Raw genomic sequence first — 12,135 nt, forward strand, 5'->3', positions numbered from 1 at the left:
TCTATAATAGCATCTAAAATTTGTTGTGTTTTCCAAAGTCCTTCTTTATCCAGAGAGATAACTAATTTCTTTTTAGCTTGGATGTTATTTTTCTCCTTTTGATGGATGTCTGTTTTATAATCAGGGAAAGGCTTTAATTTCACCTACAGGTGATTATAAAAGTCAGACAGTTTATATTCCCTTAGCTTGAACTTCAAGAAGGACTGCTGTAATTCCCTGCTCCTGTGACCACCCAAAGCTGCCAGAAAGTTGATTTTATTTATATCATAGGAAAATCTGTCAGAAGCTCTAGTGAAAGGTTAGAGAGTAAACATACATGATTTCTTTTGCTCCCTCCCTAAACCTTTGAAAAAATGGCATGAAAATGCCTGAATAGAAAAGGTCCTAAATGCACAGAGATAAAGGGACAGAGGAAGAGTCAAAGGGACAGACACTAAGATATGGCGAGAAGGTGAGTGACCTGGTGAGACTGACCAGGGCTCAGGGAGAGCTAGAAGGGACCCGGGCTGCACGAGGGGCAGGATCCTTCCAGACCTCAGAGAGTTCAGGAACTAGCTTTACTGTATGCAGCAGGGTGGAGGCAATGGGGCTTTTTAAGTGGCTGCCCCTGTCCCGGGGAAGCCACGCTGGAGCTCTGCTTTCTGGAGAAGGTGTGCACCTGGGGTCCAGGCAGCACTGAGATATGAGGCGAGTGGGTCTTCATGCTGAACCCTGAGGCTGAAGCCCCCTCCACTGGCTGTGCTCCCAGCACTGACACCCAGTCAGACTCTCCGTTGGGGGTGAGTCTCTGAGTGACCGCATGGTCCAAGAAGACCATGTCCCCTCCCCTGGCCACTCTGCCCATTGCAGTCTTCACTACTCATGGAGATTTCAGTCCCCTCGTAGCTCATTCCTCTGAAATGCAGGACAAGCAAGACAAGAACTCAGACATAATGAACAACCTGGGGAGACAGAAATAACACAGAGAGAGAAAGCTTCCAGGAGAAAAACACCGTCATCTTCTCTCTGAAGTGAAAGCAAGCTGCATGTGTGCACTAAGGACAGGATGCTGGTTTTCTAAGACTATTCAGAGCACACAAAGGAGCTCTGGGAAATGATGTTGCAGAAATGAAAGCATCTGAGGGATATTTGGAGATAAAATGTGATGGCATTTCCACAAAGTGATGAAAAGTAGGAAAGAAATAAAACTATCAGGTAAGTCAAGGAGGTCCAATATTTGAAAAGTAGTGGGTCCAGGAAAAGAACGAAGGAGAGAAATGATCACAGAAGCAAATATCTGGACAAGGACCTGAGTTTGCAGGGTGAGAGCACAGACCGGGAACCCGTTCCCTGCAGACATGTTGGTCCCCAAGGCCTGGGGCAGGAACCCTCCTGCTCCGTCCAGGTCCTGGGAAGTCTTTGTGATGCTAGGAGGTCTTTTCCTGAGGCTAGACAGGGCCAACACTGAGGCTGACGTTGTCTCTCTTATTCTAGACAAGGACCCACCAAGCCTGAGGTCCTGTCCATTCAGTGGCCTGGAAAACGGGTGAGCCGTCGGGTCCAGAGACACAGCAGCTTCTCCCCCAGCAGCCCACAGTTCACCATCTGCGGTCCAGGTGAGCCCTCTTTGGGATTCTTCTCTTCACAGTCTAGCCAGTTTGTGTTTCCACAGTGACTTATTTAAGGGGGGGGGGCAGCTAAAATAACAGTAGCAATGGATCCTTTCCTTACACTAGATAAGTTATCTAAACTTATCCCTGCGGCAGGGGGCAAAGAGTTTCATGTAATAAGAGCTGGGTGATGGTCCCCACTGTCAGCTGGTGTCCTGGCAGGGAGCCTCAGCAGGACACAAAGATGGTGAAATGAGGACAAAGCTCAGCCCTACCGCGGGGAAGACCCGAGACCCTCCAGGCACAGAAGCTGCCCTCCCTCGGGCCCAGCTGTGCCCAGACCCCAGGTTGCCCTCACGTACTCCATTCATTTTAGGAAAAGGTCCTTGTGTCCTTTCATCACAGTACTAAAGTTAGAGCTGGTGGTTTTGAAATAGATAATGTAATATGAAATTTAGACTAAAAACTGAATAATAATTGTTACATTGTTACATTTTAACCATGTCATTTATAATAATTACCTAATATCAATTTGAAATATGCAAACTCATGTTGCTAAATCTCAGATTTATTTTTATATATGGATGTGTGTATATATATGCACATTACTTGAACATGTTGCTTTAACACTAATGAATCTCTAAACATCTAACATTTCAGAAAAGCAAAGTACTAACTAAGCCTATATTGACATAGACTATACTTGAAAGATTTTAAAGTGCTATCTTGAGCACTTTCTTATTTTCTCCTAACACCTTATAGGATAGATATTAGCATCTCCATTTCTTCAGAAGGTACAGAGCTCTATCTAAGGTCATGTGTATTATCAGCCTATAGTTCCTGCAGAACGAAGAGTTCAGTATCTCAGGGTCACAGCTGCAGACACATGTTTCTCCCAAAGGTGCCTGGCTGAGTAGGGTCTGGGCGCTCTCAGCCAGATGAGGGCTCAGCATTGCTCCTCCTGGATCAGTGACCCCTTGGGGCAGTTTCTGGTCCTGTAGACACCAGGAGCACACGCAGCCAGGCCGAATCACCTGGCTCACCAACAGCTACTATGTGCATCCCATCAGCCACGTGTCCAGTGCCAGACCCATAACAGTAGGGGGACGGAGCCCACCTACCATGTGCTGCCTCCGGGGTGGTGGGAATGCAGTTCTGTTCTGGGAAGTGAGCAGAGCTAGAAAGTGACAACACTCGATTGTTCTTCCCACTTTAGCCTTTTAGAAAATAACAGTAAGCCCGGAATGTCCTTCTAAGGGACTTCATTGTAACAGCCATCAGCCATCTTAAGTTCTTTAAGGAGCAACCCAGAATGGAAACGTGTGAACTGGAATATAAACTGTGCTCATACATTTATAATATTCTCTATCATAGAGCCCCCAAGTCTGATTTTTGTAGCCACTTTGGGACAACTCTGCTTAGTTCCCACCATCACCTGTAGGTGGGCTAAGGAGGTGCTTCTCCCAGGAGGCAGACAGAGAAGCGAAAGCTGATGGGAAGACCTCTTTATAATTCAGGACTTCTGGTCTGACCCATGGAGGCACAGTGAATAAAGCCTGGAACACTGAGGTCACCAATTCAAAACCCTGGGCTTACCTGGTCAAGGCACATATGACAACAAGCAAGCAGTAAACAACTAAAGTAAAGCGACTATGAGTTGATACTTCTTGCTACCCCCCTCCTCTCTCTGTAAAATCAGTAAATAAAGAACAGTAAATCTAACACAAGGCCTTCTAGTCTTGAATTAACCTCCTATCAGGAAACATTAGATGATACGACTTCAGTGAGTGCCTGTGATGCCCTTTGAGGTCACACAAGGCTGCCCAGATGTCTGTGCAGGGGCTCAGACTCTGACTCCTTCCTTTGTGTAATAGTATGAGTAACAACAGCAGTAACAGCAGCAGAACTTGCAGTGTTTAACCTGAGGCCAGATGTGTGTGTGCATGTGCCTATACTATGTACAGTGTGTGTGCGCATACATACATACACGGCATGCAGATGTGTATGAACATGCATACACTATGAATAGGTGTGTGTGTGCATGTATATATACTATGTACAGCTGTGTGTGCACATACATGCACGACGAACAGATGTGTGTGTGCACAGACATATATATACATAGCGTACACGTGTGCATATACATGTGTACACACACATACACTCTAATATTCACCATGATTCTGAGACTGGCGATAGCATTATTACCATCTTAAAAACATGAGGACTGAGGCCAGAGGAGTCTGACAGGTGTTCTGATGAGCAGGCCCCTGAGTCTGCAGGCTGTGCAGCTATCACAACCACAGTGTCCAGGTCCACTTGGGTTTGTTCCCAGCAAAGGGGACATGTGCTACCTTGCCTTTATTCTCCCTTTTGTCTAGAACAAGCTATGCCTTGGGGTGGCAGGCTGTGATCTCCCTAGCTCCAGCCATTGCCCCAGCAGTGAATTTAGAATTACTGATTGCTGGTTTCCTTTTTTCAAAAGAAAAATTAACCACCTCAAGGGAGGTGAAAATGTGTCAGCAGGATCCGCTCTGTGACTGTCAGAGGTGAGCACAGGCAACAACACAAACAGACTTGTGAAATGAACCTGCCAGATGCCTGGGTCTCGGGAAGTCCGTAACTGAAGGACCTGTGAACACGTGTGTGACTAGCCAATGACACTGTCCCTCCCTCAGGGCAGAGGGGCAGTGTGGCGTCCAGGTCCCTGCTCACCAAGAGTTAACATATTGTCCTCCCCACCAGGCTTCTTAGAAGAAGACAATCAGTGGATGATCCAGATCAACAGGCTCCAGAAACTGATTGACAGACTGGAGAAGAAGGTGGGAGCTTCCTTTTCTTCTCTCCTAATCACCTTCCGTTAGATTCTGTCAGGTTTCCTTGTCACCCTGTCGCCCCATCCCCCCGTGTCTGCAGCTGCCTGTGGCAGAATCACAGCCAGCGTCCCAAGGCTGCGATGAATCTGCGATGAATTGGGAGTCACTGGGGGTTTTTGTTTCTTTGTTTGTTTGTTTGTTTGTTTTTTATCACTAAGGCAAATCTAGAAGCTTATGATAATTCTCACACACACCCCCACCCTGCTGCCACCTAGGGGTATTTAAATTAGGGTGTGGGGGTGAAAGTTAAACAAACCTGCATTGTGCCTAACGGCTCAGTTCTCAGTGACGAGGGCAGCAGTGTCTCTGGGATGCACGTGGTAACCCTGGGGTGACCAGGTGACATCTTGGGGACATTCCACAGTGGCTCATGAAATGGCTTTGCCATATGAGGATGAGACTGCGTATTCAACTTTCAGAAATTAGCCCATGAAGTGAGGATTGTGGGTATTAAAACTGCCCAGTTAGCAAGCAAGTAAGGGTTTGATGACCAGTTCTTCAAAAGTGTATGTTTTGTTTCCAGTTACTGTATTTTCACTGACTGAGTCAGCTGCTACCAGGTAGTCTTGACACTGTGGTGTTATTCCTCTTAAATGGAAGGTGCGGCCTTTGTCGACCATTAGGAAGTATTTTCTGTGCGTACCTGGCACCAAAGAAGGTTTGAGTCAGTCACTGACTGAAAAATCCATCCACAGTCTACTTGTAAAAGTTATATTCCAAATGTAAGCTATATTCCACAAACAATGAGTTAGATTTTATTTAAGTATTGGTAGTGCAAAACCAGGTTCACAGTGACTGCTCAGTGAGCGTGTGCTGAATGCCTGAGTCATCCCGGAGCAGAGAGCAGATGCTAAAATCTCCAGTCTCCCCTGAGGGTGGACCGCATGTGGCAGAAAGGGCTTGAGCTGGACCTTAAAAATGATGCCAACTAGGAATTTTGTTTGCAAACAACTAAAATCACCTTTTTTAACCAGAAGAGAATTTTCTGGCAGGGTCTGGGAGAGTTCATGGAATGTACACAGTCGAGACACCTGGATTCAGGAAGTCAAGAGACAAAACAACTCTAGAGGTCTAGGAAAGCAAGAAACCAGTGCTCGGTGGTCTCATGGGCCACCTCCCCTGGAGTAAGTGAGTCCCAGCCATTTCCAGTCTGTTGAAATTTTGCTCAAGATTCCACTTTCCAGAAGGGAGACTGTGGTTGGTTTCATTAGGGCCACACCCTGGCCACTGGGATGAGGGAGAGGTGGGTGCTGGAATGCCATCCCAGGGCACTATCCTGAATGAGAACTCAGTGAAGGGGACAGGGTTGTCACTGAAATCCGTTAAATGCTGGTCAGCTAACAAACAAACAAATATGGAGAAGTAAACATTTAGTAAACAGAGCAGCTAGAGAGGGTGTTCAGGTAAGACACTGGCATGCCCAAGGTCAAATAGGCCAGCCAGTTGGACTCCTTTATCTCAGGAAGTAGCAACAAATAAGATAGTGCAGAGGAATGGGGCCAGGTTATATACGGCCTTGCGTAACTGGCTGCAAGATTGTACTTGGTCTTGGAGACAGTGAGGGGCGTTTATCATTTTTCAACAGATAAGTAACATAACCAAAAAAAAAATCCTTTAGATGGAAAATGGGGTGGCAAGAATACAAAAATGAGAAAATTCAAAGTCAGAGCCACCAGTGCAGCTGAAACAATGACACTGAAGGCAGCTTGCAGACCTGAGCGCCCTGCAGTCAGCAAGAAATGAGCTTGGAGTTAGTGACCGAGAAGGAGTTGGCAGAGTGGGACCATCGACAGGTGTGGTGGGTAAAGGAGTCTGAGACAATGACCATTAACAGAAAGGGAGAGACCAGAGAGCTCCTCCGTGAGGGGAGGTGAGAAGGTGAACTGGTTTATCAGATGTGTTCATTTCAAGGTACAATGGGACACTCGGGCAGACATTTGTAGGTGAGAAGTCGAGGTATCTCCACAAGATGGAACCTCCAGTCCTGAGGATGGTGAGGCCTCTGTCTGAGTCCAGGGTCCATGACTTTGGAGAGTGGCAGTGCTTGGCCCACACCATCAACTGTCACTTTATGGTGACCACTCCTGGGCAAATGCCTAAACTGGGAGCTCGCTCCAAACCAGCTTTCCTGCTTCCTGACCTCTCTGACATGCGAGCCGAGGCTAGAAAGACTCACAGGAAAATGTGGCTGAGAATTAGTTCTCCAATGATGAGAGGTTTGAACGTCCATCACCCCTGTTTGGAAACCAAACATTACAGAAACATCATCAGGGCTCAATTGTTAACTAGCTTTGGACTTATGTGAAGAACACAAGGACCTCTTTTTGAAATAGTTTTTGGCAAACTTGTCTTTATTTAGTATCTTAAATTTAAATACTTATTTTTTAAAAGAATAGCTCACATTTAGATCATAGCTTTTTTTCCAACTTTAAATCAGAGTACTATCCCATCCCTTTCTTTCCTAGACTGTTTTCTCCTTTCCTGTGAGAGGTTCTGTTCTGAGGCCAGGGCCTGAGGTTAGCTGGGGTCCAGAGTGGGCTCCAGCTGTGCGGCTCGGCCTGACCAGCTTAATAAAAGGAGAGGCTCGCCTTTCCCTGCAGTGTATCCTGCACTGTGCTGAGTCGGGGCTGTGAAGGGAACTCCCCAACGGCCACACAGTGGCCAGCTGCACACCCTTCCCCGCTGTGTTCTTGATTACGTCCTCAGAGATCCATGCTTTCACGTGTACATTATCACATGGACATTAGCATTATCTGTGGATCATCACAGAAAAACCTACATTTTTTTTAGTAGCCCTTCAGTTTTAGAAAATACAATAGTATTTTCCTTTGCTTATTCATGTTGGAATGAGTTAGTATTGAGTGTAGCTGTATTGTAGCAGCATCGCAAACATCTGCCATGATCTGCTAAGCAGTGGGGCAGAGCCCACCACAGACACTGTCACCCTGGCTCTTTCTTCCTACGGTCCTGTCCCCTCCCTCTCTGCTCAGTGAATCTTCTCTCCACTTTGTTCTTTTTATTTACTTTATTTTACGTTTTTAGCGAGAGAGACAGACAGAGAGAGACAGAGAGAGGGACAGACAGGCAGGAAGTGAGAGAGATGAGAAGCATCAATTCTTCATTGCAGCACCTTAAGTTGTTCACTGGTTGCTTTCTCATATGTGCCTTGACCTGGGGACTCAAGCAGAGTGAGTAACCCCTTGCTCAACTCAGCAACTTTGGCCTCAAGCCAGCGACCTTAGGCTTCAAGCCAGTGACCTTTGGGCTCAAGCCAACAACCATGTTGTCATGTCTATGATCTCAAAATCAACCCAACAACCCCACGCTCAAGCTGGTGAGCACACACTCAAGCCAGATGAGCCTGCGTTCAAGCTGGCAACCTCAGGGTTTCGAACCTGGGTCCTCTGCATCCCAATTTGACGCTCTATCCACTGCATCACTGCCTGGTCAGGCTCCAATGTGTTCTTTAGTGACCTCATTGATCTTTAGTAGCCACTGTTGAACACATCTGATTATCTATCTCAATAGCTCCTTACAACTGATACAACAGAATTACTTGGGTTCCTTTCAGATAATATGGGTCATTGGGTTTAATGTTGCCCATTAAAAAAAAGCTGACAGGCCCTGGCCGGTTGGCTCAGTGGTAGAGCATCGGCCTGGTGTGCAGAAGTCCCAGGTTCGATTCCCGGCCGGGGCACACAGGAGAAGCGCCCATTTGCTTCTCCACCCCTCCTCCTCTCCTTCCTCTCTGTCTCTCTCTTCCCCTCCCGCAGCGAGGCTCCACTGGAGCAAAAGGTGTCCCGGGCGCTGGGGATAGCTCCTTGGCCTCTGCCCCAGGCGCTAGAGTGGCTCTGGTTGCAATAGAGCAATGCCCCGGAGGGGCAGAGCATCACCCCCTGGTGGGCAGAGCATCGCCCCCTGGTGGGCGTGCCAGGTGGATCCCAGTCGGGTGCATGCGGGAGTCTGTCTGACTGTCTCTCCCCGTTTCCAGCTTCAGAAAAAGAAAAAGAAAAAAAAAAGCTGACATTCTAATACATAATGCTTCTTTTTCTTACCTAACTCCCCTCCCAATTTCTTTCTCTAACCGAAGGACCTCAAACTTGAACCTCTGGAAGAAGAAGTTATTGAAGACAACACTAAATCTGTAAGTACTTTGTAGTATGTACTTTGAAAATTTTAGAAGTACATACTTTGAAAATATAATTTAATATCTTCAAAATTAGTTACCAGGTCAGTGTAAAATTGGAAAGTGTAATCCATGGGCATATGTCATTTTGTATAGCTAAGAAGGACTTTCTGACTTGTGATTTATAGAAACCCAACACCTACTTCCCGGGTTCTCATGAAAACACCCAACAGGTAATATAAGTGCAGAATGATAGTTCTGTGTGGCTGCGCACTGCTGAGTCACTGAACAGTGGAATGGAGGTGCCGAGTAGGAAGGGCAGCGTTCAGATCACATCATAAACACATCAGGAACCTGGGCTGAGACGGGGTCCCATGCATGTATTCCAACATTTAGCAAGGGCCAGGCACATCGTAGATGCTCAGAAATCATTTTTCAAAGAAAAAAACAGAGGTTTAGATAAAAGGGGTATTTCTGCACATCCAGAGTGTGTGGAGATTAAAAGAAAATGGATGAAGTGATTCTAATAGACCCTTTACATGCAACAGAGGGGAATTAGTGACTAAATTAACTAATTGAAATGCAACACACACCATGCTTTGCTGTTTTACTTTATTTTAACAGCCAAATATTCATAGTACATCCTGTTTGGGGAAATTGTATGTTTACATTTACATTTAGTAGAAATTTGGATTGTAAAATCTTGGGTGCTTACAGAAAATCACATTTTTTAATACTGTAACTGTATAGAGCTTATAGGTTCAGTCACATTTACATGAAGCAATGATAGGAAATATCTCTCATCTCTGCACTCATTCTGCAGGCACTGCTGACCCGACAGAAGGTGAGGCTTACCTGTGTGTCAGGTCCTGTCCATCTGTCCAAACTCACAGCACAAAGGAGCCTTCAGACAGGAAGATTTGGGTATTTCTCAGTGAAGTTTTAATACGGTCTATTACTAGAATCCTATAGAGACACGTCCCCAGATTTAAGCTGTATTGTTACTTCACGTTCAGTGCTGGTGCCCCAGGGATGTGGTCTGTGTTCAGTCAGCAGGTACCCAGAGCTTAGAGTGGGATGGGGGGCAGGTGAGTAGAGAGGTCTGAGCCCAGGTCACACAGAGCCGCAGGTCTGTGCAGTCCCATGCAGTGATCTTGCGTCCGTAAGACCTCTTAGATTCACATGTAGGAAAAACTACACTCCAGTCAAGAAAATGAACATAACATTTTAATGTTGGAAAAGACAATGGTCTATTGTTAAATAATTTCACGACATAACCTATTCTTTCTCACTCGCTATGGGGGACAAACTTGTCCAATGATTGTTCATGAAAGGTGACAGACTATATACCTTTTTCATGTTTCTGGGACATAAGAGAGGCCAACATCAATTTTAAAAGACCTCTGAACCCATACAGCATTACTGATTCAATGGTGTATAAAAGTACTGAGACAAACAGGCTGGCAAAGTGCTCCAGCATCAACATTCAAGAGCAGGAAAGGGTATTCCTTAACATGTCCAACCAGGTGTAAAGGTGACATAATTATGTTCTTTGGGAGTACATATATAGTAGCAGTCTGAACTGGTTTGATCTTTCAGAAATACAAATAAGGTATTTGTCATTAAAAGTTATATCAATATTTTTTTGTGAGTGGTAGTACAAGCCTCACACATCCACCCCATATAGCCCACGTTCAGAATGACCAGAACAAAAGTCCGCTGCAATTTCACAGCTAGTGTCCATCATCTTGTGCTACCATGCACTCAGGGGTTTTTCCTAGTGACCAGCACCAGCTGTAGAATTCACTGACTACCGGAGTGTTTTCCTTCTCCACATCAGAGAGCAAAGAATAAGTCTTTAATGCTTTGTTTTTTTTAAAGCTAATCTTTACTAAGCCTTTGCTATGTGTCAAGTGTTGTGCCAAATGCACCCATCTATAACTCGTTTAATCCAACAACTGCCTTATGAGGTGGTGCTATTGTCAGCCCCATTTATAGCTGAAGGAATTACAGATGGAAATGTGTGAACCTCACAGGGAAAGCCCAGCAGGTGTGTGCCCAACCTGCCCCCTCGCCACACTACTCCCCTCCCAGAGCAGGGTGGCTGCTCCCAGTCAGAGGCAGGGCTGCTCTCTGCTGGCGAGGTTGATGCTGGCGGATGGCTCAGGAGATTTCCCACCCCCAGAGCAGAGCAGATTATCTGGCAAATTTATGTAATCACACAGCAGAAGCCCTGAACCCCAGCAGCTGCTTTATCTAGTTTTCTGGGACATGAGCCATTACATAATGATGAGCATTTGATATGATTTCTTTTTTTAAGTTCAATTTTTTTTCTCTCAGCCCGGAGTAAGAAATGTTTATTGAGCAAAGCTTTGCATACACATTCACTCCTCCCTAACACTCTGATGGAACTACCTCTGTTCCAAGTTTATGTGTCAGAAGACCCAAGATGACAAAGATTAAGTACCTTGTCCAAGGTCACATAGCTAGTCAAAGTGAAGCCAATTCTTTTCGATTAGTAACCCCTGCTCTCGAAGGAGGAGAAAGGTGAGGCAGGATGATAGAGAAAGAGCACCTACAGCTGTGGGTGCACTTGGGTGCTCAGGGCACTCAAATCCTCATCTGGATGAGGAGGGCAGAAACAAAATTTATTAAAGGAACCTTAAGTAGAGTCAATGGCCAACAGCAAAAGCACTTTTATTTGTTTGTTCTACAAATAACTTGATCTCCGACCCCCTCCCTGCCAGGCCCGAGGGTGGATGGGAAAATAAGGTGGGAACCATCAGGACTAGAAGACAGACTGAGAGGGAGTGCAGGCCACTACGCATCCCATCCACATCCACAGTAAAGTGTGAGGATTGTCACAGGAAAACATAGCAGTGCCCAGCAGGGAACAGCGTCCCCTGTGGGGAGGTCAGGAAAGGCTCCCAGAGTGAAAGAGTAAGTAAGAGGAAATCAGAAAGAGTAAGTAGATGTCTTTACAAACTGTATTTAACATATTTCTCACAACACTGGATCATCTTAACATTGCACTAAAAGAGCACTAATATGCTACAGTAATATTTCCAGTGATTGCAGCGGGCATGTCGTGAAGACAGCAAGCTTAGGAATTCCTTTTTATTCTTTCTGTAATGAAAGGCGAGATAAATGTGCATCAGGGATAAATCCAGATCCTAGTCTAAAACCACGACTCTGTGACTCATTGAAAATTTGAGGATGATTTATAGTCTTCTTGCTGTCAAGTACATGCAGTGGGGATGAGTCACTGGAAGACTGGGGATGTTGCTCCAACCAGACCACACACCTGGGTCTGGCCAGGTGGACCACTCCATTCAGACCCTCTACACGGTGCTTTTCAAAAAGTCTAACTTTTCTTGAGCATGTTATTGTTGGATGCACTAGACTAGCTCATCGCATAATAGTTTAAGAATTTAATATCTTTTTTTTGCCTCTCTTTTCTTATCAAACCTGTATATGATGTTTGTGAAGTCTGTCAATCCTACCATTCAACCTAGGATTGTGAAAATATGGTCTTGATTCACAA

At 45.6% G+C, this 12,135-nt stretch overlaps 1 protein-coding gene across 2 annotated transcripts in view; it reads left to right on the plus strand.

The window, feature by feature from the left end:
- The window catches only part of NECAB1 (N-terminal EF-hand calcium binding protein 1), a 111,076-nt gene that overhangs the window by 78,231 nt on the left and 20,710 nt on the right, over positions 1-12,135 (plus strand). For both annotated transcript variants that reach the window (XM_066266515.1, XM_066266516.1), the window contains exons 7-9: positions 1,474-1,595; positions 4,335-4,411; positions 8,556-8,609. In XM_066266515.1, the coding sequence (XP_066122612.1) occupies positions 1,474-1,595; positions 4,335-4,411; positions 8,556-8,609 (253 nt within the window). The remainder of the gene's footprint in view (positions 1-1,473; positions 1,596-4,334; positions 4,412-8,555; positions 8,610-12,135) is intronic.

This window comes from Saccopteryx bilineata, chromosome 3 (assembly GCF_036850765.1).
Source record: "Saccopteryx bilineata isolate mSacBil1 chromosome 3, mSacBil1_pri_phased_curated, whole genome shotgun sequence".
Lineage (NCBI taxonomy): Eukaryota > Metazoa > Chordata > Mammalia > Chiroptera > Emballonuridae > Saccopteryx > Saccopteryx bilineata.